The 27,578-nt window shown below is 43.2% G+C and overlaps 1 protein-coding gene across 2 annotated transcripts in view; it reads right to left on the reverse strand.

Moving 5' to 3' along the window:
- Positions 1 to 5,475: 5,475 nt before the first annotated feature.
- Cep78 (centrosomal protein 78) overlaps positions 5,476 to 27,578 on the reverse strand; it is a 35,150-nt gene continuing 13,047 nt past the window's right edge. Inside the window, exons 9-16 of one of the 2 annotated variants that reach the window (XM_038310378.1) lie at positions 22,794 to 22,929; positions 22,411 to 22,456; positions 20,737 to 20,865; positions 13,638 to 13,715; positions 8,776 to 8,942; positions 7,384 to 7,552; positions 6,900 to 6,953; positions 5,476 to 6,093 (exon numbers count right to left, since the gene is read on the reverse strand). In XM_038310378.1, coding sequence (XP_038166306.1) covers positions 5,542 to 6,093; positions 6,900 to 6,953; positions 7,384 to 7,552; positions 8,776 to 8,942; positions 13,638 to 13,715; positions 20,737 to 20,865; positions 22,411 to 22,456; positions 22,794 to 22,929 — 1,331 coding nt within the window. In that variant the 3' untranslated portion in view covers positions 5,476 to 5,541. The remainder of the gene's footprint in view (positions 6,094 to 6,899; positions 6,954 to 7,383; positions 7,553 to 8,775; positions 8,943 to 13,637; positions 13,716 to 20,736; positions 20,866 to 22,410; positions 22,457 to 22,793; positions 22,930 to 27,578) is intronic. The other variant, XM_038310369.1, reaches the window with a different exon arrangement.

The following is a 27,578-nucleotide window of genomic DNA, read 5'->3' on the forward strand; positions in this document are numbered from 1 at the left end:
AGTGAGGTGCCCAGAAACCTGTCAGCAACAGTGTTGTTTCTGCAATGAGCAGCACACCCACCCAAACAACGGAGATTTTCTTCTTAATGCCAACAAACCTGGCACACTTTCAAGAATTGGTTTACTTAAGATTTATTTTTAATGAGTGTTTTGCCTGCCTGTATATATGTGCACCACATACATGAAGTGTACCCAGAGGCTGGAAGAGGGTGTCAGAGCCCCTGGTACTGGAGTTACAGAAGATTGTGACCTATTACATGGATGCTAGAAACAAAACCAGATCCCTCTCCAAGAGCAGCAAGTAATCTAAACTGCTGAGGGGGGGCATCCTCACTTGCAGGGGTTCTTACCTCCCACCAGGTGGGTTCTAGGGATGGAATCAGGTCACCAGAGTTGGGAGCAAGTGCCTTAAAAATCACTGAGCCATCTCAGCAGCCCAGTCTTGAACAGTTACAATTCAAATTTATCCCCAATACATCCTGGTCCAGGATATGAGGGTCAGTTCAGCCAGAATTGGATATATGCAAAGCTATGTCTCCAAATGAACTTTTAGGGAGAATCCCGTATTTGCTACCTTATGCCTGTAAATAATTGGAACATACATACACGATTAAAAGCAGATGAATTATGGGAAGGGACATATGGGTGAACAAAGGATGTTAATCAAAATAAGAGAACTATTCAAACTATGCTTCTAATAACCAAACCCCTCCCTTTTAAACCACACCAAACAAAGTCCCAAGCACTAGACAGAGCCCTTCAGCATCTTCACTCCCGTGCCTTCTTGTAATGTGTTTGGACTGTTCCATGTAGGCCTTTATTTATTTTGTTTTATTCTTGAATAAGAGGCCAAGGACCTGCAAACACCCAGGCCAGAGTCTGGCCAGTGGTAGCCAGGAGGTAAGAAAATAACATTCTTTCCTATCTCAAGGCTAAAAGGTTTCCCTCTCTACTTGTCCTTTCCACTCCGAGGTCTGTGGCTCACAGCCGGCTGAACCGGCAAGTCTGGATGGAAACCTCACCAATGGCATTTAGCTGTCTAACCTGAGCTCCTTGCTCTCAGTAGACAACAGATGTTTGGAAGACAGGAACTGCCAAGCAGAGGTAGTAGAGAGGGGTTCTCATTTAAGGAGGGAGTTTACTTGCTGTCCCAATAAAAGTTTAATGTTCCCACCTTTATTCTGTGTCTCCTTCCCTTTAAATCACCTGCATGCTCCACACACAAGCTTGGCAACTATTCGAGTAAAACCATAGCACAAGAATAAATCATGTGCTTAATGTCTGAATTTCAGCAGCAGACACTTTGTAATTTAGACACATATGAAATTAAAGGAAAAGCCGGAGAAACAAAACAAAACAAAACAAAAATCTAAGCTGCACATTAGGCTCTACTTCAAAGAACAGACACAATCTCAAAGGAAAGCAGGGGACCTCAGCGTTTTAGCTTCAGGGACAGAAAAAACTAGTAGAATGATTGCAGGTCCAGGTAAGACCAAAGGGAGACGCAGAATGAAAGGGAAAGAGAAGAAAAAAATGGCAAGTGGCCGCAGTTGGGCTTTGTGGCAGCCGCTGTCATCCCCTGGCCAGGACACAGCAGGGACTACAGGAGGACGGACAAAATGCCAGAATCTGGTCCTGGGGCAAAGTGGGTGAGTGCCCAGCAATGGCTGCTTTACCCAAGATGGAGATGGTGATGAAGGGGAAGATGAGCAAGTGTTGACAGAGGTTTCTGCCCTGCCAGGTCCCGCAGTCGTTCAGGCCCAAAGAAACACGCAGAGGCCTACATTAATTATAAACTGGTTGGCCTATTAGATCGGGCTTCTTATATTGTAAATTAGCCCGTTATTCTTGTGTGTGTTAGCCTCATGGTTTGGTACCTTTATCAGTGAGGCATTCTCATCTTGCTTCCTCTGCGACTGAGTGACAACTGAAGACCGAGGCTTTCCTCTTCCCAGAATTCTCCTGTTCTTTTTGTCTCACTTCTACTTCCTGCCTGGCCGCCCCGCCTCTACTTCCTGCCTGGCTATTGATCAATCAGCGCTTTATTAAAATACAAGTGACAAATCTTTACAAACTAAAAGACCATTGTCCCACAGCAAGCAAGTGCCATTTCTGCTTTGTAAAACAAAACCTAGGGGCTGGAGAGATGGCTCAGAGGTTAAGAGCACTGGCTGCTCTTCCAGAGGAAGAGTTCAGTTCCCAGCAACCATGGTGGCTCACAACCATCTGTAATGAGATCTGGTGCCCTCTTCTGGCCAGCAAGCATACAAACAGACAGAACATTGTAAACATAATAAATAAATAAATAAATCTTAAAAAAAAAAAAAAAACTAACTTGGAAGTGGAGGCTGGAGGATAGCCATGAGCTCAATTCTAGCCGGAACAAAGCAAGCTCAAGGTCATCTTGGGCTACATGAGACCCCATTTCATGAACACAAAACAGACTGAGTAGATCATACAGATTAGAATCCTAAGGATTTTGAGGCAGCTCACCTACATACTTCAGTAGAAATTCTTAGATCATCAATAAGTCTGAGAAACAGATAAAATCAGAAAGGGTCAGCTTGAAAAATATGTAAAAATGATTACTTGCCATTAGAGTGAGCAGACAAGGAGATCAAAGTGGAGCACCTGAAAGGAAGTCCATACCTGAGAATCTCTTCTCGCTGATGACAAACCTAAAACAAAAAGCTTGCTGCTGTTTGGCCTGATGTACTTCTATGTACCATGTATGTGTCTGGTGCTCGCAGAAACCAGGAAAGCACACCACATTTTAAATGAAGGCACACCCTGGGAACTAGACTTAGACGGCTGGGAGATGCCGTGTGAGTACTGAGACTCAAACCCAGGTCCTCGAAGAAGCAGCAAGTGCTCCCAACTACTGAGCCATCTCTTCTGCCCCTGACTATTTTTTAAAGCATACATACACATACATACATACATACACACATACATACACATGTACACATACACACATATGTACATACATACACACATACATACACATACATACACATACATACATACACATACATACATACATACACACACATACATATGTACACACATACACATGTACATACATACACATACATACATACACATACATACATACACATACACATACATACACATACACATACATACATATACACAAAGCTTTACAGTTAGGCCAGATGAGGTGGCTCACCAGGTAAAAGTGCTAGTTGGCAAGCCTGACGACCTAGGTTTGATCCCTGGAATCTACAGAAAGATACAGAAAACTGCCTCAAAGTTAAGGACAGCCAGGCGACACACTGAGATAGTTTAGAAACGCAAATACGGAAGCTAGAAAGACAGCTCGGAAGTTAAGAGCTCTTGTCCTGGCAGAGGACCTGGGTTCAGCTTCCAGCACCCACACTGTGGTTTACACTAGTCCCAGCTCCAGCGGAGCCACTGCCTTCTGACCTCTGTGGCATCAGACATGCATGCACATGCATGCAGGCAAAACATTCAAACACATAAAATAAATACATCTAAAAATCTCTTTTTCTTAACAAACAAAAGTGAAAGGCAAAACCAAATTACAGGCTGGCATACTTCTAATTCCAGCAGGGTGAGGGTAGGAGAGGGCTTTGAGACACAGCTCAGCGATGCTGATGAGCTAGTGTGGACAAGCCCCGGCTTCATTCCATAGCCCACGTGTATGTACACACACACCACACTAAATAACAAAACAACAACGAAAACCCCAATTATCAAAAAAACAATTAAGCTGGGCGGTGGTGGCGCACGCCTTTAATCCCAGCACTCGGGAGGCAGAGGCAGGCGGATCTCTGTGAGTTCGAGGCCAGCCTGGTCTACAAGAGCTAGTTCCAGGACAGGCTCTAAAAAAGCTGCAGAGAAACCCTGTCTCGAAAAACCAAAAAAAAAAAAAAAAAAAAACAAAAAAACAACAAAAAAAAACCAATTAAAAAACAGCTGGGCAGAGCAGCACATGCCTTTAATCTCAGCCCTTGGGATTAAAGAAAAGAAAACTCATCTGCACTTTAGTATATAGTCCACAGGTTTTTAAAATGTAAACCTGGGTATTTGAGGCCTCAATCCTGAAATCTCAAGCACCAAAAAGCTAAAAATAAAAATGGAACCCATATACGTAATTTTGGCTTTCTGCTCCCTTTTCCTACCCCCAGGTGCTAAGATCTTCTGTGGTCTCCCGGCCTCCACCCGTATGGCTTCAGTGGGTGAAAACTTGTGTCCGTGTGTGCTGCTCCCGTCTCAGGGATCTCCTCTCCATTTCCTTAGTCACCAGATTCTAACCAGCGGGTAAGGACTCTACGGAGGATGTGCGGTGACCACTTCTTAGATGAAGACACAAACCTTTATTCTCTTTAGACGGCCTCCCTCCTCCACAAACTAAATACTATGATACTGTATAAGACACCTGCATGTCTTCCCTTCTATTGAAGGGCTGAGACGATGTCTTGGGCAGTTTTTCTCTGTCCCTGTGATACTCCATCCACGACTAATGAATCCACAGTCTCCTTAACGATCAGGCAGGGCAGTCTACAAGAGAACGCCCTAGCTTTTCTCACATCTCGCCGCTGACGTAGCCCGGCTGTAGTAGAGGATCTGTGTTTTGCCAGGCAGGACAATTAGCCTAGAAGTCAGTTCATGTGCCTCTGACAGCCCCGCTCTAGCACTGTTGGTGCTCAGTGGCTTTTCTTTGGCATCTCCCTTGTGCTATCCTGCTCCTAGCTGGGAGACAGGATAAATCAATGATTTGGGGCCCAGTCCAAACTTAACTGTACCAGCTCCTTCCAAGCTGTTAGAACCCCGCGCCGTTCACGGGCTGCTTCCTCTTAATTCATTTATAAAAAGGCCCAGCAAACCCTTACTAAGGCTGCTGCAAACTCAACTATAAAGGACCTAGAAAGACTCCTGATGCTCTGCTTAGGAGTAAGATGTGGAAGCGGGTTCTGGCCATGTGACGCCTGCTTCTACACTTAACCAAATGCTGCAACCATCAGCTAAAACAGCCTAGTCCCTTTCTAGCAGCAGGATTTAGGGGGGATTTAGGGTTTTGTCCTCCACACAGTAGCATTTCCATGAAGGTAAAATCTTATTGCTGGGAGCCACCACACCCAGAAAGTGTTTTTTTAAATTTTTTTTTTAAATATTTATTTATTTATTATGTTTACAACATTCTGTCTGCGTGTACGCCTGCAGGCCAGAAGAGGGCACCAGATCTCATTACAGATGGTTGTGAGCCACCATGTGGTTGCTGGGAATTGAACTCAGGACCTTTGGAAGAGCAGGAGGTGCTCTTAACCTCTGAGCCATCTCTCCAGCCCCCAGAAAGTGTCTTATGAAGTAGGCCTTCCATAATTATGTGCCAAATGAATTATGCGAGGGAAAGAAAAAACATGGATTTTAAATAATAGCATAGATAAATTGCCTTATAGTGGTTCCAACTCTATTTCAAGGTATCACACATTATAGTAAAAACATAAGAAAATTTATTAAAATTTGAAGGTAAAATCATAATTTCAAAGGGTAGACCTACGTCAGGTGTGCCGATGAATGGATGCTTTCCTGAAATTCAAAATCAGACCCAACAGTATCATTCCCAGAATGTTCTAGAGGATTGGGTTTACTTTTGATTGTCTTGGATGAGACAGTCACTATTGTGTTTTCTTTCTTGACAGAAACGTGTTTTTTCAAAGATTCACTTTTAGTTGGCTCATTAAGCAAAGACCTTTTGTCCCCGATTCCTTTGCTTTTTGAGTTCACAGGGGGGTCAGGGTTGGAAAGCAGGTCCTTCCCAGAGTGCTTCTCAGTGGAGCGCTTGCTTGTCACACTGCCTTTCACGGAAGAAGATCTGCTGTGTCTGGACAACACGGCTTCTTCCTTTTGACTCCCGCTTCCAGAGGTGCCATCTGCTAAAGGAGAGCCTGTTCTAGCAGCAAGGCCTGCTGCAGGGCCCTCCTGCTGCTCAGGGGCTGGGACTCCAAGGCTGTCTCTGGAGGCCACCGCTGCCTCTCGTGCAGAAACGGGAACTTGGAAGGCTTCAAGAGGCAAAGGAATCCTAGCATCACTTCTAATCTTCTGAAACTGCAGGGGAAACAAAGCTTGAATGAACAAAGTGAGCCGCTAAAGAGCTGGAAACATCGCTGTTCCTGAGCTTTCCAGATTTACTTTTTATTATTGTCAGTTAGGGGTGTGTATGTGTGTGACGTGTACATGACTGCAGAGGCTCCCATGTTGCTATATGTATGTGTGTGACGTGTACATGACTGCAGAGGCTCCCATGTTGCTATATGTATGTGTGTGACGTGTACATGACTGCAGAGGTTCCCATGGAGTTATAGTTACAGGTGCTGGGGAGCCACCCAACATGGGTGCTGACGAGTCTATTCAAGTCCTAGGGATGAGAGTAGCTCTCATAAGTCAGGCCACCTCTCTGGTCCTGTAATTGTGATCTTATTCAGCAGTCAGCCCACCACTCAGAAGATTTTATGGTCATTCATTTTCCTAATTATACAAAGCCATGTGACTGGCAACTCAAAATTCACACACACACACCTCTCCAGAGTTAGCTGTGCAGTATTTTTAGAATTTTGTGCTTTATATCATAACCTTCCATTTTCCACATTTAAAAAACAAAATAAAATCATTTCTAAGAAACCAAGTTTCTAGCCTCTATGTGTATGTGAGAAGTATCCAATGTGTAACATTACTGAGTTCTCAACCCAGCAGCTCCTCAGATAAGTCTTAGACTGGTTAATGGGGCTCTTGGTGAAAACACTTCAGAGGGTCCTGTGAGGGCCAGCCCGCCCCATCCAGTAACGGAGCAACTGAGAGAGACTGCCTGCTAGGTCTGTCTAGATCACTGTGTTTAGAGCTCTCTGCACCGGTACCTGTGCCTTCATCAGTATCCCTTCATTGTAAGCTGACTGCATACAGATAGAGACCTAGACGAGACATGAATATAACAGACATTTAAACAACTTTAGTTTCCTATTATTTTACACTTTGATTTCTTTCTTTACTAAAGATAACTTATTCTAAGTACAAATTATCAAAAACATTCCAGTTTTTGTCCTTTTTTTTTTTTTAAATTTTGAGATAAGGTTTCATCATGTAGCCTTGGCTGATCTGAAATTCACTATGTAGACCAGGCTGGCCTCAAACTCACAGGCACCTGCCTGTCCCTAACTCCCAAGAGCTGGGATGAAAAGTATGCGCCATCATGCCTGGCCCCATTTTTTAATTGGCAGTGATGCAATTTCAGGAAATGGACACAAACTTAAGTCTGCTAGAGACAGACCAGCATTCCTTTCTCTGCCCTGGGGAACTCTTGCTAACGACCTGAACCAAGCAAGGTCTGTGGGGTCCACTTACGTGGATGTTCTGCACCTGTCCCCCAGGAGCCTGTCCCGGGTCTAGCTTTTCCTCCTCGAGGGCTCTCTGGTCTTCCACAGCTGCACTAACAGTAGAGTTCATCTGAGGACGGCCTAGTAGGTGGAAATCGGACTGATCTATACCAGCCATACTGGCAAGCTGCCCAAGACTGCAGAGAGGAAGAAAGGAGGAAAAGGCAATCACTTAGGAACAACGAAATTCACCCACACCTACAAGCATGAAATACATGTATAAATGAACACCAAGATTTAAAACCTCAGAAGCCAAGAACCTACTTCAGACAACAGCCCCATGCCAATGGCCGCCTTTCGCTCATGCTGAGACCACTGGGTCAGATCATCCAAGCTCTCAGCACTCCTATTCACTCAACAACACATGAAGTATCACTTGATTTCCATAGCAACCACCATCCCTTCATCTTCAACAGTCTCAGTGGCTTCAACCTCTACCACCTCCATGTATATGACCCTCTTTTCTTGACTTCACTCTTTCCTAGCTATCCCTGGCCTATTCCCCTAAAACACTGCTCCATCAACTATCTTCAGCTTTCTTTTTTATTTGATTTTGAGACTCATAGAGCACAAGCTGGACTCAAATGTTTATGCAGTTAAGGGTTACTCTGAACTCTTGATCCACCTTCCTCCACCACACTGGTGCCTGACTGGCATCTTCCTTTGATCCTCCTATTCTCAGGTGAGAACCTCTGACCTGCTCCTGTGTCTACAGCACCCCTGGAGATTAACTACCATCCCAAAGCCTGGGGACAAGAACAACTTGACTCAGGCTGGAGAGATGGCTCAGAGGTTAAGAGCACTGGCTGCTCTTCCAGAGGTCCTGAGTTCAATTCCCAGCAACGACATGGTGGCTCACAGCCATCTATAATAAGACCTGGTGCCCTCTACTGGCCTTCAGGCATATGTGCAGATAAAACACTGTACACATAATAAATAAATCTTAAAGGAAAAAAAAAAACTTGACTCAAACTTACTTAACAAGCAAAATAAATAAAAGGCAGGAAATCTATATATTCTAAATACCTTTAATAAAAATTATCCTTAGTCTTTTTTTTTTTTTTACCATGTCAAGGGGTATATTTATAGCAGACAAAATTATAGAATTCATTTGCCCAATGACATTAATTTAGTCTTCATCAAGACCAATTACTCTTCAATACCTCTTTATGATGGATTTCTAATGAGAAAGTTTATCACTTTGTATTTCTTTTAAAACAAATTCTCTATTAAAAAACAAATCAAACATATTGTTGATAATCACATAGTAACATGTGTCATGGAAGCTAAGAAATGCCGAGTTCCTTAGCAAGCTACCATTAAAACCACTGAAGAAAGAATGCCCACCCTACAGATATACCCAGCATCTTTAAGGAGGTCCAGGAACGCGTGAAACTTCTGAAAAGAATTCTCAATGCTGCCCAAGACGCCTTCATCATCCAGGATCATGTTTGTCAACGACTGTGTGTGAAGGGCTTCAGACAAGGAGAAATTTATATTTCTTAGCTGGGCATTTTCATGTTCTAGCTACAAAACAAAGTTGAGAATGCAGTGTTATTTTTCTCAGTCATCTACAGAAAACTTTTCAGCACCTAAAAACATTTAGCAATGTAATTAACTGATAATTAATCTAACCCTCAATGAAGACAATAATCATGAGACAGTAACCTTCACCTGGAGACACCTGTTGACATTTCCTATATAACAAGTAGATGAAATTAAAGTTACTGTCTTACTGGTAACTTTCCAACGGTCAAACTCCCAACTGCTTAAATTCAGACTGGATTATTCTGTATCAGAGAAACAGTCACCTAAGGGCCACCTTTCATTAGAAAATACAACAGTCTGATCAAGCAAAATTATGATCCTCCTATAATTAATTCATTAAGGATTGATTTTAACAAGTTGTGGTGGTTTGAAAGAAAATGGCCCCCACTGGGAGTGGTACTACTAGGAAGTGTGGCCTTGTTAGATAAGTGTGTCACTGTGAGGGTGAGCTTTAAGGTCTCCTGTGCTCAAGCTATGCCCAATGTCACAGTTGCTTCCTGTTGCCTATAGATCAAGATGTAGCTCTCCCAGCTCCTTTTCCAGTACCACGTCTACCTGCACGCTGTCACGTTTCCCACTATGACAATAATGGACTAAACCTCTGAAACTGTAAGCCAGCCCCAATTAAATATTTTCCTTTATAAAAGTTGCCATGGTCACAGTGTCTCTTCACAGCAATACAAACCCTAACCAAGACACAAGCTAAACAATGGTTCTACATGTATGTATGTGTGTTCACACATAGGCATGCACATGTGCCACAGTATGCATGTGGAAGTCAAGAGGAAAACTCTTGAGAGTTACTTCTCTCCTTCCATCATGTAGGGACTAGAGATCACACTCAGGTTGTTGGGCTTGGAGGCAAGTGCCTTTACCCACTGAGCCATCTTGCCAGCCCCCCAAGCATATTTACTGTGCTTATGTTAAAGTCTTTAATGCGGGCTGGAGAGTTGGCTCAGGGGTTAACAGCACTGACTGTTCTTCAAGAGGTCCTGAGTTCAATTCCCAGCAACTGTATGGTGGCTCACAGCCATCTGTAATGAGTTCTGGTGCGCTCTTGCGACCTAGGGACATACATGCAGACAGAACACTGTATGCATAGTAAATAAAGAAAAGTGTCTTTAATGCACAGCTACCACTGTGCACTTTCTTGAGCAATTCTCTGTGGCTTCTTGCTTTCTTCGTCTACTCATGCGATCACACATCAGACCTGACCCTGGCATTTCTCAGAAAGGCAAATGTTCTTGGTGTACCCTTGCCTATTATCACACAGTGCTCAATACTTAAAAATAAACGTGTGTCCTCTAAAACATACATTTTGAAGTCTTCCTTACACTCATTTTGTAGTTTAAAAAAAAGGAAAGAAAAATCTACTTGTAAAACTCGTTAGTTTAATGCAAATTACTCTACTGGGGTAGTTCAGTGCTCATGGTATAGACTTTTATTTCCCATGGCACTCTTAGGAGCTTTTTCACTATCTTAGACTTCTAACTTTTATTTGTCTATAAAAACAACCAAACAACTGAGCCTGGCCAGACACAATCCCCTAGCCTTCGCCTTCCAAGTACTAGCTCTAAAGTCATGTATCACAAGCCCACCCTCTTAAAGATTTTTAGATTACTTGCGTTCCTAACTCACTGTGAGTAGACAGCCTCACCAACTCTGTTCTTATACACACAGTTAAGTCTTATACATACGTTGCATACGTGGCAGTCTAAGGGGTGGGGGCAAGCTTCTTCTTATATTTTTTAGAATATACTCACATGACACTAAATAAATGCAAGGTTAAGATGGTGCAACTCAGTTCACAACACACTATACCTGACCATTTTGAAGTTATTCGCACGCCTTTAATCCCAGCACTCGGGAGGCAGAGGCAGGCGGATCTCTGTGAGTTCGAGACCAGCCTGGTCTACAAGAGCTAGTTCCAGGACAGGCTCCAAAGCTACAGAGAAACCCTGTCTCGAAAAACCAAAAAAAAAAAAAAAAAAAAAGTTTATTATCATTACATTTCCATGCCATGTTTTTTTTAATTCATCATTTCTTAAATTTGTTTTAAATACCAACCACACTTTCCCTTCCTTCCTCTCCTCCCACTCCCCCCCCCCCAACTCCTCCTCCATCTCCTTTTAGATGGGGTCAGGCCTCCCATGGGAATCAACAAAGCATGGCATATCAAGCTGAGGCAGGACCAAGTTCCTCCCAGCTGCATCAAGGCTGAACAAGGCATCCTACCATAGGCAACAGGTTCTAAAGAGTCAGCTCATGCATCTGCATTAGGGACAGGTTCCGGTCCCACTGCTAGGGGTCCTACTAAAGACCAAGCTACACATCTGTCACCTAGATGCAGAGGGTCTAGGTGGGTCCCATACCGGCTCCCTAGCTATTCATTCAGAGTCCATGAGCTCCCACAAGCTCAGGTCAGTTGTCTCTGTGGGTTTCCCAGTCATGATCTTGACCCCCATCCCCGACCCCGACTTGCTCACATAATCAATCCCTCCAAACTCTCTTCACCTAGAGCTCGGCCCAGGAAGGCTCCATGATGACAATTAGGGAAGTCACCAGTCTGATTACAGGAAGTCCAGTTCAGGCACCTTCTCCACTATTGCTAGGAGTCTTAGCTGCAGCCATCCTTGTGGATTCCTGGGTATTTCCCTGGAGCCAGGTTTCTCCCTAACCCTATAATGGCCCCCTCTATCAAAGTATCTCTTTTATTACTTTCACCCTTCTTCCCGCCCTCAACTCGACCATCCCTTTCCCTCATGTTCCCATCCCCGCCAATCTACTCCCCGCAGACCCCAGTCTGCCTTGGACACCTCATCTATTTCCCGTCCCAGGGTGATCCATGAGTACCTCTTAGGGTCCTCCTTGCTATCGAGCTCCTCTGGGGCTGAAGATTGTAGGCTGGTCTAATATCCACATATGAGTGAGTATATACCGTGTTTGTCTTTCTCAGTCTGGGTTTCTCACTAATTTTTTTCTAGTTCTATCCATTTGCCTGCAAATTTCATGATATCATTTTTTTCTGCTTAGTAATACTCCATTGTGTAGATATACCACATTTTCTTTATCCATTCTCCGATCGAGGGGCATCTATCTAGGTTGTTTCCAGGTTCTGGCTATTACAAATAATGCTGCTATGAACACAGTTGAGCAAGTGTCCTTGTAGCATGGTTGAACATCCTTCGGGTATATGCCCAAAAGTGGTATCGCTGAGTGTTGTCCTCTTTTTTAATGGCTGCTGCCTTTTACTCTACGGATATCCTAGTCAGCAACTGCAACTCTGCCGCTACAAGCAGCAGCTAGGCTGCATGAGCTGCAGCCTGAGGAAATTCTGTTCCCGCAGGCACCAACTCTTTCAAAGCTACTAAGAAAAAGTATCTAAATCTCTGTACTGCTAAAGAACTCAAGAGTCAAAGGTTGAGGTAGAATCCTGCTTCCTAGAGAGGCTGAATAACTCTGAGTAGAAGCTCACCCAGCTCACCTCCCTGTATCTCCCGAGAAGTCCTTGTGCTTTTTTCTTGCCCCTCCTTATAAACCCTTCTCCACATGACTCCCACCTACAATTTCCTGCCAGCGAGTGGGCGACTCAGTCTCTGGACTGCAGGTGAATTTTATATAATCAAATATATCTTTGCATCATCAAACAAATGTTTCAGAGCATAAAATAGTAATATGCCTTAAAATAATATTCTACAACAGTTGGGTCTTGAGGTAGATTGATTCCCAATTTTTGGAGAAACCGCCATACTGATTTTCAAAATGGCTGTACAAGTTTGCATTTCCATTAGCAGTGGAGGAGTGTTTAGCTTACTCCACATCCTCTTCAACATAGGTTGTGATTAGCATTTTTTTTTATCTTGGCCATTCTGACAAGTGTAAGATGGTATCTCAGAGTCATTTTGATTTGCCTTTCCCTGATAGCTAAGGATGTTGAACACTTCTCAGCCATTCAAGATTCTTCTGTTGAAATTCTCTGTTCTAAGTCTATACCCCATTTTTTAATGGGATTATTTGGTATTTTGAGGTCTACATTCTTGAGTTCTTTTTATATTTTAGATATCAATCCTCTGGTTGGTGAAAATCTTTTCCCATTCTGTAGGATGCCATTTTATCTACTGACAGGGTCTTTTACCTTACAGAGCTTTTCTGTTTCAGGAGGTCCCATTTAATGTCGATCTCAGTGTCTGTGCTACTGGTGTTATATTAAGAAAGTTGTCTCCTGCTGCAATGTGTTCAAGGCTACTTCCCACTTTCTTTTCTATCAGGTTCAGTGTAACTGGATTTATGTTGAGGATTTAATCCACTTGGACTTGAGTTTTGTTCAGGGCAATAGATATGGATCTATGTGCATTCTTCTACAGGTCACCATCCAGTTAGGCCAGCACCATCTGTTGAAGATTCTTTTGGCAAAAATCAGGTGTTCATAGGTGTGTGGGTCTTTGATTCAATTCCATTGATCCACTTGACTGTTTTTATGCCAATACCGAACTGTTTTTTATTACTATAGCTCTATAGAACAGCTTGAAGTCAGGGATGATGATACCTCCAGAAGTTCCTTTATTGTACTGGGCTGTTTTAGCTATCTTGGGTTTTTTTGTTTTTCCATATGAAGCTTAGAACTTAAAAAACAAAACTAGCAAATAACTCTCAAAATATGAGAAAAAGACGTACCTCACTGACTCGCTTGTCAGCCTTAAGCCGTATGACTCTCTCCTCCTTCAGCTGCTTTAGGCATTCCTCCAGTTTCTCCTAGCACGAAGAGATGGAGTAAATATGGTAAGTAAGGTACTCTGAGGCCTCAACAACCCCAGCTACACAGTGAAATTATCTGGCACGAGTGAGAACGAACCATAAATAAACCCACTTAGGAGTTTATTAGAGAAGACATGTGAACAGGACTGGGAAGTTGGTGTGCAGAAAGAGAGGGCTGAAGATGGTACATTCAGCTTTTAAAGGCTGCCTAGCGCATGCGCACAGACGGTTGAGTAGCTACGTCATACACACATGATGGAGCTCACGCATTCACACAAGGATTTATGTAGCTGAGTCATACCTAGGTAATGCAACCATGCTGCACATAGGTCATGTAGGGCCTTTTAAGGTACCCGGAGTGGCTAAGTATTTTGCTTGAGAGCTTGTGCGCACATGCATGGCCCTGGAACCCGGAAGTGCCAGCCACGCTGTGTGGCTCGAATCATAACACACAGTCCACAAACGACTTAGTGGCAGAGCCAGAAGTAATCTCAGACAGTAGGATGACATAGTCACTACTTGTACACATACCAGCCAGTGCAGTTAATTACTAGAATGGATCAAATTAGCACATTACAGACTCACTTAAGTCCCACTCTAACTTGAGCTGCAGCATTTACCATAAAAAGCATATACATAAAAGAGTCAATCCCCAATATTTAATTAAAGCCATGGAAGAATAATTTCTTACTTATGAGTTTCTGGGTTCCTCAGAATAATGGAAAACTCTGTAACATCCTCTTTTGTTTTGTTTTGTTTTGTTTTGTTTTTCAAGACAGGGCTTCTCTGTGTAGCTTTAGTTGTCCTGGAACTTGCTATGCAGACCAGGCTAGTTTCAAACTCACAGAGATCTGCCTGCCTCTGCCTCCCCACGTGCTAGGGTTAAGTGCGTGCGCTAACACCAACTGGCTCTATAACTTTTTTTTTTAAAACAGGGTTTCTGTGTAGCTTTGGAGCCTGTCCTGGAACTAGCTCTTGTAGACCAGGTTGGCCTGCCTCTGCTTCCTGAGTGCTGGGATTGAAGATGTGAGCCACCATCGCCTGGCTTCTATAATACTCTTCACATACCTGAATCTTGTAAGTGCAACAAAAAAAAAATCCTTAAAAGAGCAAACACTTTTAAAGCACTTTATTGGAGGCCAAGCATTATTCTCAGTTTTCTAGGCACTCCCTAACTTAACCATCAACACCTACAGGGCAGCAGTTAGTGATCTAGCATGTATGCTGATCACTCCCTCTGTCTCCTCCCGAGACATGAGCAACTACAAAACCAATAATACAGAACCTGACCTCAGCTCGCATGGAAACACAAAGACACAGACATAGCCGTAACCTCAAAGTACAGAACCTGAACCTGAATTCAACTGGCACGGAAATACAAAGTAAGTCACGACTGTAAACCCGAATGTACAGAACCTGAACCTGGATTCAACTGGCACAACTGGTACAAAAACACAAAGGACCTGCCGGCACACAGACAAAGATACACAGACAATGTCTCACCTCCAACCCCCAAGTGGGTCTTCGGAGACAAGGGTGGTCGCTAATCCCGGACGAGCCCCCAAATGAAAGACCCCCCCAGTGTGCAGAGACTCTCACTCAAGTCTCAGGATAACACGACCCCCCCAGTAACTCACGAGAGACCATCCTTGCTGCAATCACACGAGGTTTAATGATGAGACGGGAACCAGTGCACAGGGGCCGAGACTCATAACCCATGCAGGGGGAAGAGTTCGACCCCCAGTGACCGAGAGTAGGGGTTTTTAAGGGAAGAAACCACAGCCCAGTGATCCGAAAGGGGCAGGGAGGGTGTCATAGAAAATTCCGAAAATACCAGTGATGATCACAAGGGGGCAACTCCCTGCCTCTCAAGATTATTCTCAAGATTACAATCTAACTTTATCTTCAGCTAGTTCCTGAAACACAGTCACTGAACTGGCTAATCCTAGATTTATGATTCTTCTCTTCCTGCTTAGATTTTTGGCTATTTTCTTCCTGCTGGGGGGGAAGGTCTGGATTTATCCAGGTCTTTCAGTTTCTTCATCAAATGTAGAGCTCACGAACATAGGTAGTGTTGCTCGTCAGCTTGCTCTGAGGAGTCCCTCTCCACATCTGAGGCTGGAGTCACAGGTGGGCCATCACATACACCTGACATTTACGCTGTTTCTGGGATCCAAACTCTAGTCTTTCAGCTTTCATGGCAAAGGCTTTAACCACCAAGTCTCTCTCCAGGCCCTGGGTTTACATTTTAGAGGCTCCTAAACATTTACTTAATCACAGAATTTTAATTTAAAAGTTTAGTTTGGGGCCATTGAGACGGCTCAGTAGCACCACAAGGCAGCTCACAACTGTAACTCCAGTTCCAGGGGGCTGATGCCCTTTTCTGGTCTTGCTGGGCACTAGACACACATGTAGTACACATATATACATGAATACAAAACATCCATGCACATAAAATAAAAAAAAATTCTTTTAAAAAGTAATGTTATGTTTTTAAAGAGAGATATAAAATATCCAAAAGTATGTGCACACAGTTGTTTTCCTTTCAACAGATTGTTTTCAAATAGTCCTTCGAAAATAATGTCCAACTCTTTATCTCCTTAAAGACTCATCTTTAAAAAAGCGTTTACTCTGTATGTGTGCAGGGGTGGATTTCGCATGTGTGTACAGTGACTGTGGAGGCAGAAGAGCACTCTGGGTCCCCTGGCACTGGAGTTGGGGGGGCTGGGAACCACTGACAACAGTGACAGAAACTGAACTCCAGCCCTCTGTAAGAGCAATACACGCTCTTAACTTCTCGGCCCTCTTTCCAAAGACAAGATTAACATTTTCTAAAAGTAAAATGTTCAGTACATTTTATGGCATGCTGTGTGTGTGTGTGTGTGTGTGTGTGTGTGTGTGTGTGTGTGTGAGAGAGAGAGAGAGAGAGAGAGAGAGAGAGAGAGAGAGAGCGCATACATGGAGGTCAGAAACCACTTCTCCTCCACCATGGGATCCCGGGCGCTGAGTCCAGGCCATGAGGCCTAGCAGCAGGCATCTTCACCTCCTGAGCCACCTCACTGCCACAATCGCATTCCTTCATGTTAAACTAACCTAGCTCTTACGGTAGAGGGGAAAAGACATCGTAAACTCCTGTATTTAGGATTCACAAAACAGCTTTAACACACTGCAGCTGGAGAAAGGAAACTGCACTTTGCCTTTGATCTGCAAGCCAATGCTTTCACCAGGCTCGCTTACAGGACACAAACAAGGGGTTAAAGGGACGCGGGTGACTGCATAACAGTGGCAGCACCCCGAAGTCCTACCCAATCACGACAACAGTCTCCACATCTCCATTTCTGACCAGCTCTCCACAGCACAGCCAAGTGCAATGACACGAAACAGCTTCTCCCCCTAGTGGGTGAATCAGACTCAATGTCACATTTGGATGAAGTGTTCAGAGATAGTGGCTCATTATGTAGCTATGCCTGGCCTTAGACTCCCCAACCTGCTGCCTCAGCCTCCTGAGATTTAGAGGTGTGTGCATCAACAGACATATTCTAAGGCCCTGAAATACCTGTATCCCAAAGCTTTCTGATACTGTCCTAGGATTGGCACTGCTACCAGCAACAGGGCCTATCACTATGATAGGGCACGTCTACTATGACTACTGGCTCACTTTCCCCTATAAGCTGCAAGATGTGTGAAGGAGAGAACTATTTTATTAAACATTTATCCTATTGCTTCCTGTGCCTAGAATAAAGCAAGCAGGCAATAAATAAAGAACACGGAAGCCCTGGCCACATAAGATGTGTTTAAGATCGTAGATGTCTTCAAATAAACAGGTGGCAGCATGCTCTTTTCTTCAATCTCCATTTCTTTACTACTAGTTAGTAGTTAAGGTTTGGTTTTTTATTATTTTTTCCTATAAACTGAAGACTCTGGTGCAAAGTCCTAGTCCATTAGCTGGAAAACTCTATAACTCTGGGTCCTAATTTCTTCATATAGAGATTAGAGATAAATACAGGATGGTTAAATGAATTAACCCAGATACAAACTCAGAAGAGTGCTTGGAATATATAGTTGATCAATGCAAAATGAATGAACACGCGAATTCAATTAAGATAGACAGCTCATAATCAAATAGTCTGCTCCCACTCACACATTCGGAACTCCAGGGCAGCCACACCTAAGGCGGGCTTTTAGCCACAAAATACTGATATACCAAAATGTGCACAGAACAAGATCATCAGAGAATACTCACACGATGACCACCTCAGACCCACTGCCCAGTACCACCTCAAACCCTCACTGCCCAGAACCACCTAAGACCACCAATGCCCAGTACCACCTCAGACCATCACTGCCCAGTACCACCTCAGACCCCCACTGCCCAGTACCACCTCAGACCCCCCCACTGCCCAGTACCACCTCAGACCCCCCACTGCCCAGTACCACCTCAGACCCCCCACTGCCCAGTACCACCTCAGACCACCACTGCCCAGTACCACCTAAGACCCTCACTGCCCAGTACCACCTCAGACCCCCACTGCCCAGTACCACCTAAGACCCTCACTGCCCAGTACCACCTAAGACCACCACTGCCCAGTACCACCTAAGACCCTCACTGCCCAGTACAGGGAGCAAATCCTAGTGGAGTTAGGCTCCCTCCAGGCTGCAGGCTGTCCCTGCGTTTATTCCAAGAGATAGCTTTCCATATGTACAGGCTCAGTTACATTTCTTTCTACCCACTGTCCTTTTAGTTAAGCGAGAATCCCTTCTATGGTCTTTATTGTGGGTGTACACATTTTAATTGATTCTCAAAATGAAGAAATGCTGAGAGGGTCCTCAATACACCTTGAGTAAGAAGCTGTGTAGTTGCAGTTCCTAACCTTTGTTGTCCTCACTGACTAGAGATATTTTTACCACATTATCCCCCGGGTTGGGCCACAGCAGTAGAAAGCTTGCCTAGAGCATGCATAAAGTGTGATCTGTAGCATTTCAAATAAACAGAAGGAAAGCAATATAGAAAAACCCCACAGAACAAATCGCCCTCTCTCTTAGACCCCTGGTGAAGGAAACCAACACAACACATGGAAACAATGGGGAGGGCTTGATGCTCGAGAACTTTTACTTCTCTGTGCATCTTAGCAATAAACCACTCAGGTACGAACTGGAGGCGCTGAACTCACAAGATAAAACATGTTCCCAAATGGTCCACATGGATTCTCTCCCAAGAATCTATAATTTTCTAAGAAATTACTTTAAGAATTCTCTATATAAGTCAATTTTAATTAAAAAAATGAAGTTGTGGCATTCATCACTGGGGTGGGTAATGCTCTGGATTAAACCTAGGGCATTATGTGCTCGCCAGGGAAGGGGTTTATGATTCAGCTGTATCCCTCAGCTGGCTTTCATGTTTCTAAATCAAATAATGATTGCTGCAATCATATTTTTTAAAAAATTAAGTAAGTGCCCTTCAATCATGTAATAACATTTTAAGAAGGTGCTATCTGTGAACTAGAAATCTGGGTCCTTACCACAACATACCTGGTGGACGTTGATTTGGATGTCTTGGCTCTCAGAAATGTGAAACTCAAGCCTCTGCTGTTTTAAGCCAATGAATAAGTAAGAGATGGAGAGCCATGTCTAGGTTTTTCAGCTCTATACTGAGACAGGACTAGTTCTAAGCAGTCACTGTTGGGCTGTTGGCATGGCTCAGTGGTAGTATGTGTGCTGAACAGCATGAGGCTCTGAATTCAAACCTGAGTCCCCAGCAGCCTCCCCTAATTACACAAGAATCACATAACATACAGGAAAAGCCAAGCCCTTCCAGAAGGCAAGGTCTCCCACAACTAAATACAAATCAGCATATAAACGGTATGCTTAAGTGCAAAAATTTGCTATGTAAGTTCATTTTCCTACGGCCTACCCAAACAGAAAAATGGAATGACATTAGAAGCCGAGTTTTAGCTAGATGGAGGTGGTGCACGCCTTTAATCCCAATTCTTGGGAGGCAGACGGAGCTCAGTGAGTTTGAAGCCAGCCTGGTCTACAAAGTGAGTTCCAGGACAGGTAGGACTATTACACAGAGAAACCCTGTCTCGAAAAAACAAAACAAAACAAAACAAAAACAAAAAAAAAACAAAACCAAAAAACATAGTTCCCTACTGCAAAAGGGGAATATCAGTATCAGTAGCAAAAGTTTTTCCAAAGCCAGGGGTGGCTTACATGGGAGGCTAACAGAAGACCAGGAACCCAAGGCCAGCTTGAGGTACAGTGACTTCAAGGACAGCTTGAGCTACGTAAGACTCTATCTCAAAACAAAAGAACCTCTTTTTAATTTCACTTCTACTAAAAACAAAGTCATATTTCTCACATGATAAGTGAGCTCAGCGGGCACTATCAACTTTCTGGCCTTTAAAGTAACAGCACTGGGCTGAGGAGACAGCCCTGTCAAAGTCAGGTCCCACACGCATAAGGATCTAAGTGTGATCCTCAGAACAGGAAAAAAGGCCGGGTGTGGTGGTGCACACTAAAATCCCAGCACCCAGGAGGCAAGTGGGCGACCTCTGGGGCTCACTGACCAGGCAGCCAAGCCTAATTGGCAAATTCCGGGCCTGTGAAAGACTTAGTCTCAAAACCAAACCACCCAATGTGGACGCCAAGTGAGGAGCAACGCTAAGGCTGTGTACACTCTCCTCCACATGCATGCATTCACGTGTACGTATGTATGCACGTGTGCACGGACACTTACACACACACAGAGCACTGAATTAGCTAACCATATGTCAGTACTCAATTTCCTTCAGATTATTTTTGATCATTAGAGTTCTCCTTACAGCTAACATTCTGATTTCTAAGAAGAGGAAAAATTGGTGCCATGTTTCTCTTTTTATTTTTTGGAATATACACACTGTCATCTTCCCTTATTCCTCTTCACCACTGAATAGACTAGAGTCCAACAAGCTGCCCGTGCCTGTATGACAGTCGTTACTTTGCAATGGTCTTCTGTACCTTGAACGGAAGAGCTGCGTACCTGTAACGTTTCTTGTCTTGTGCTGGTTTTCTGAGGTGTTCCGTGGACACTGTCTGAAGAATCCTCAGCCTCATCAGTTTCAGAGGATGAAGGACTCTCTACTGTCACAGTCACAGGGAAATCTGATTGCTTAAATAAAGAGGACATGACTTATTAATGCTGTAAGCCAAATACTAAACACCAGAGGCCACCTAATTATATTGACCTGTCTGAAATATCAAGCTATTACCTATAAATGGATCTCACTGCTCCTTAATGTAACACAATAACAACAGAAAACTGCCACTAACTTTTTTTTTCTTTTTGGTTTTTCAAGACGCGTTTCTCTATGTAGCTCTGGCTGTCCTGGAACTTGTTCTGCAGACCAGGCTGGCCTTGAACTCAGGAATCTACCTGACTTTGTCTCTGCTTTCCAAGTGCTGGGATTAAAGGTGTGGGCCACCACCTCCTGACTACTAACTTATTCTTGCTGTTACTACAGAATCCTCTATCACATATGGCCGACTACTGTTTGGCATTGCCCATATTACTTTGTTAAATTCCTCCTAGAAAAATGAAGTGAAGAGCCAGGATAAACACTTCTTTTCAGGTCAGTTCTTGCACTGTGGATGACAAATTTACTCTCTAATGTGAGACATGAAGCGTGTGGAAGTATAATTTTAGGAGGAAGAGAATGAACAAAATATAAAGGCAATGAGCTTACCTGTAATTGGTAAATACTAGAATGGTTTTAAAAATTAAATCACATACATATCCACAACCACCAGAAAACCTCATCTGCACTTCTCCGCACCCCGAACTAGTGTAGTAACAGTATGACTCTCCTGGCGAGCTTCAGTGAGGTTTCCCTCTGGCAAACAACCTACTGAAAATGTATAGACTGACAGTGTGGGGACAACTCTGCCGGAGATGCAAACCTTCGGTGACAGAAGGAGATGACATTGTAACGTCTCAGTGTGTGGAGTAGTGCTGACACACAGGGTGGTACATCTGATGTTCCCCTCTCCTTTTTTGAGAATCTGTGACCTCCATGAGTGACTACAGAAGACACAGCACTATGGCAGAATCAGCCTGATCCATAACTGAGGCAATGGGATAGGGAATGTTTGTGACCTAATGTTAACACGTGGTGGGTGTGGGTGTGTGTGTGTAAAATGCATGCACACACCCCAAAGCAACATTTTTTTGAAAACTGGAACATTTTTGAGTGGCCATCCCCATGACAGCAAGAAACAGTATTCAAACCTATTGTGAGCATCAGCTTATTTGGTGCCTGGAGAAATAGTATCTACATAGAAGGCCTCTTCCAATGTGTGGCGCTGGAACAGAAATCTGGAGAGCTTTAAATACATTCATTCAGGGAGGAAAATCCATTTTTTTAAAAGTAAATTTTTAGAGGCTTATATATTTAGATTTATTTATTATGTATACAACACTCTGCCTCCATGTATGCCTGCAGACCAGAAGAGGGCACCGAATCTCATTACAGATGGTTATGAGCCACCATGTGGTTGCTGGGAATTGAACTCAGGACCTCTGGAAGAGCAGCCAGTGCTCTTAACCTCTGAGCCATCTCTCCAGCCCCCCAAAATCCATTTTATAATGCTCTATTCAGTTGCTCCTACATGTCTCCTACTCTAATCCCCTATCGTTAGAAACATGACAAATACATACCTTCAGATGATTAGATAGATCGCGAGTTTTGATTAATGGAAAACCCCTAAAAGGATACCAACAAATTAAGTTATATTTGACATATACACACTACATGATTACACTTATTTGTATTATGCACAGTAGCCATATAGAACCAGAGTACTAAATAACTCAAAATAACCTATGGAAAAAACCTGAGCACACTGAGCAGCATGCCTCAGTGACAGGTTACTTAGACATGTTGGTTCCCAGGGAATGGTGGATATAGTCTGCTTGTGGTCTTTCCTTAGGGCCCTCCTTGGCAGAGGCTATGCATGAGCCATCCTTTCCACTTACGAGATCAGCAGAAGCCCCCATGTGACGGCTGTCAGGGCTAAGGCACAGGACAGAGAACACCTTACCTGTTTCTTTTTGCACGTTCTGCAGTGCGCCACGGCAGGAAACCAGACACGCCTGGCGGCAGAGGATCCGGAGCATAGCAGTCTTTACTGAGCCCGTGCTTTCTCCCATTACTCACAGGTTTCTTTGTAGCTAACCCTATGTCCAAGGAAGTGATAAAAGAAAATCAAGATGCACTAGAGTCTACAGCTTGCCACTCACACACTCCTAAGGGAACACAGATGAACGACCTACTACGAGGCCAAGGCAATTACACTGGGAGTGACTTTGTTTGCCCTGTGTAGTTCAAGCTACACTTCCAACTCACGACCCTCCTGCCTGTGCCTTAAAAGTGTGTGCATTACAGGGATCCCTGCCTAGAAGAGCTGAAGGCAACCGGGTGGATGTTGTCCTCATTTTGATGACTTTCAGGCCTCACAAGTGTGGTGATACCGTTTTTTGTTCTACTTCAAAATACATACATAATATTTTATTATGAACACCCCAGTACCAAGCAAAAAAAACTTCACTGTGAGTTGTTGATCAAGGGAGTCCAGCAAACTCTCAAAAGGCTGCTGCCATTGCCTTTGGTTACCTCCAAGATCTTGATGGTAAGACCCTATTGCTGAAGACATCATGTAATTCAGACACGGGACGTGGAAGAATCAAGTGACCACTGGTCTGGAAGCCTCGTCCCTGAGGACTATCCCTCATAGTACCCAGTTTGGTGATACTGTGTTTGTATAAATAAAGCTTGACTGAAGATCAGAGGGTGGAGCTAGCTACTAGCTAACCATAGAAGTCTGGAGGTCTGTACAGACAGACAGGAAGTGATACGGCTGGGCCGAGAGAGGAACTGATAAGGCAGGAGACAGGAACTCAGTCTCTTCAAGTAGGTAAGGTAGCTGCGGTTTTGCTCCAAGTCTCTCTGATCTCTCAGCATTTTCCCCAATATCTGACTCCAGGCTTTTATTATTAAGGCCTATTAGAACTCATGACACACGTGAGTTTAGAGAACACACACACATACAATCAGAAGGATGAAATGAGGGGCTTACCTTAAAGTTAACGCTAAGAGTTAAACATGAAACTTGCAGCAGCTAAACCCATATAGTAACACTTTATTAGAACAAATCATATATTAAAGTTCACATTTAAGTTTTTGTCTCTGATATCACTGAGAACAAACAGCAAAGGTTTACTAAAACAGCTGTATTTAATCTTATCCCTGGAGAACAAGAGTTCTAGACCAGCCTTAGTAAGATCCTGTTTCTAAAAGAATAAAAAGTAATAAAAGTAAAATAAAACAGAATGATGGTGTATGTCCCTCTGACCTGTTATACTATCTAAGAACTCCTTCAGCAGTGCTGGGATGGCACCTAAAGGAAGCATATACCGTTATACAGGGCATATTTTTTTAAAAAATTAGTTGGCGATCAGAAGTAATCTCCTTCTACCGTGCAGGTCCTGAGAATGGAGCTTGGGTCATGAGGCTGGCCGCCTTCACTTGCGCCCTCTCAGTGCCCAAGACGGAATTGTTAAATTACAGGAACTGTGTTCATCCTGTGCTATTGCTCATTTTATTACTATTATTTTTTAAGGCAGAGTCTCATGTAGCCCAGGCTAACCTCAAACTTGCTATGTAGCCAAAGATGCCCTTGAACTTCTGATTCTCCTGCCTCTACCCCCAAGTGCTTCCATTTTTGTCTTTAAGTTAATTACCTTTACAAAACAAACATTCCGGTCTTTGGCAGTATACATATACTATTTGCTACAAATAAACTGCTTAATGCAAATATACTTCTTTTTTAAGACAGGGTCTCACTGTGTAGCTCTGACTGGCCTGGAACTCACTATGTAGACCAGGCTGGCCACAAACTCAAGAGATGCACCTGCCTCTGCCTCCTAAGTGCTAAGATTAAAGGTTTGTACCACCACACACAGCCCACATACGTCTTTTATATTACAACAAAAAAACTGCATTTCTATGGGTGTTTACAATGAGGTTTGTTTGTTTCTGCTCCAGTAGAGGCACAGAAGGAGGGATCCCATGCTTAGGAAAAGTGAAAATCCTTTAGGACAAACTGTGTCTTTCACAAGTCAGAGGTAGACTCGGAGTCATACGCAGCACAGGACACCGCAGAAGCTTGAGGACCATAAAACTCCCAAGTGTAAGATCAGATTTTAGAGTTATTTACTATTTAACTTTTCTCAATATTTCATCAACTTCAAACACTGCTCCACCACCTCAGTGAAACCCTGAATGCACAACTCTGCACTCTAAGAGCACGGCATGCAGTGACAGAATGCCAGTCACATCTAGGGAACTGTGTGGAAAACACTGGAAAGGACCAGTATAAAGGTCCTGGAGGTGCTCTTTAACTATCCCACTGTTATGCTAATGTCTTCATGTAAAACCTGAACAAAAATCTTCAAACACATTGTTCTATAACTATACTAAGCACGCATGAAATAAAACATCTCTACATTAATCACTTTTTTAAAAAAATGTTTTTTTGAGATAAGAGTTTGTGTGTGTGTGTGTGTGTGTGTGTGTGTGTGTGTGTGTGTAACCCTGGCTGTCCTGGAACTAGCTCTGTAGACCAGGCTAGCCTCTGCCTCCAGAGTGCTAGGATTATGGGATTAAACACATGGGTCACCAACACCCAGCTTCATTAGCAACCTTTAAGTATACAAGTTCAATGCTACTATGTTAAGCATCCATTTTTTAGATTTCAGGTAAAAGAAATAAATAAAACATTATTTGTTATTATTGTTCAGTTATCTTGATATATGTGGCACCACAAACATCATTTTGGAAGTGAGTAACAGGAAACATAAAACTTACTTGTTGTGGCTATTGTAGACTTTATGGTTCTCCTCTGAAGATTCTAGAGTACATATGTAAAAAGCCCTTCTTATAGACCTGGATTCGTCCCCACTGTCATTCTTACCACAAAAACATTAGGTGTGTGTGCTACAGGTAGTGTGTTCCAGCTGGAGTGCAGCTCAGCTGGTGCAGTGCTGCCCAGCATGTGTGAGGCTCTAAGGTGCATCCTTACTCAGCACCACGTAGGACTGGGCATTGTGGTGTACGCCTGTCTGCAACGCCAGCACTCAGGCCACCAGGGCTACACAGAGAATCCCAAACTATCCTGGGCCGAGACAAGGCAAAGTGCTCTAGAATACAAATTACTGCCACATTTATGCCTGTAATCCTAGCATTTAGGAGGTAGGATAGGGAAAGTCACCGCAAATTCAAAGCCAGCTGGAGAAATAGTTTGTCTCAAAACAAGTCAAGGACTTCCAGGTCCAGAACAATTTGTAGGAGCTGGTTCTCTCCTTCTACCTTGTGGGTGTAAGGGTGAACACAGGTTGTCCTGCCTGAAGGCAGTGCCCTTATCTATATGCTAGTCCCTGAGTGTTACTTTTATAATAAGAACTTTCCAGTTTGTACTCAATTACAAAACTAATAGTTTGAATTTTAGATTAACTAATTTATTTATTTATTTATTTATTTATTTATTTATTTATTTATATACTATAACATATATAGTATATTTATAATATATATTATATACGTTATATATAAATATTGTATAGTTATATACTAGAGAATTGTGCTGGCTAGTTCTGTGTCAATTCAACACAAGCCAGAGTCATTTGGGAAGAAGAAACATAAACTCATCAATTATTGATTGATGGGGCAGAGTTATCCTCACTGTGGATGGTGTCACCCCCGAGCAGGTAGTCCTGGAGCATCTAAGAAAGCAGGCTGAGCAAGCCATGAGGAGCAAGCCAGTAAGCAGCATTCCCCCATGGCCTGTGCCACCAGCTCCTGCCTCCAAGTTCCTGCCTTGAGCTGCTGCCCTGACTCCCCTGGATGATGGACTATGATGTTGTAGTATGAACTGAAATAAACCCTTTCCTGCCTAAGCTGCTACTGCTCATGGTGTCTTGTCACACAATAGAAACCCTAAGACAAAAATGTTTTCTTAGCTGGGATGGTGATGTTTACCTGTAATCCGAACTACCCAGGAGTTTGAGAAAAGAGGATTACAGGTCCCAGGGCAGTCTGGGCAACACAGCAAGAACAAATCTCAAAAACAGCAAGCCTTCCTAAAGCGTTCCAGCTCTAGGCACTGCTTTACACCATTTTAAGGCTTTTTTTTAAAAAAAAAAAAAAAAAAAGATTTATTTATTTATTATGTATACAGCGTTCTGCAGGCCAGAAGAGAGCACCAGATCTCGTTAGGGAGGTTGTGAGCTACCATGTGGTTGCTGGGAATTGAACTCAGGACCTCTGGAAGAGCAGCCAGTGCTTAACCTCTGAGCCATCTCTCCAGCCCCATTTTAAGGCTTTTACATCACTGAAATGTGTTATCTATTCAGTCACTCAAAAAAAGAAAAAAAAATCAAGCTGTGGATGTGGCTCAGTGGTAGAGCACTTGCCTCCCATGAATGGGGTCCTGGATTCTATCCCCAGCACAGTGCTTGCTAAACCTGCATCAAAGGGCATTCTAAATCTCAACTACACATTATGAAAAACATCATCATTCAGGAAACAGTCAAGATGATGAGTATTTATTTATATAAAAAAGGTAATTAAATAACGTTAAAAATAACGGTAATAAAAAAAATAACGGTAATAAAAAAAACAAAAAAAAAAGGAAACAGAAATTCTTCCAAATGATTCATTTACTATTTCTACACGCCATGAATTTTCACATCAGGATGTGAAAATTAGGCCTCAGAATATGCTGCAGTCAATACTGGTTACTACACAAGAGATGAGACTTTAACATTAG

This window comes from Arvicola amphibius, chromosome 1 (assembly GCF_903992535.2).
Source record: "Arvicola amphibius chromosome 1, mArvAmp1.2, whole genome shotgun sequence".
Taxonomy (NCBI): Eukaryota; Metazoa; Chordata; class Mammalia; order Rodentia; family Cricetidae; genus Arvicola; species Arvicola amphibius.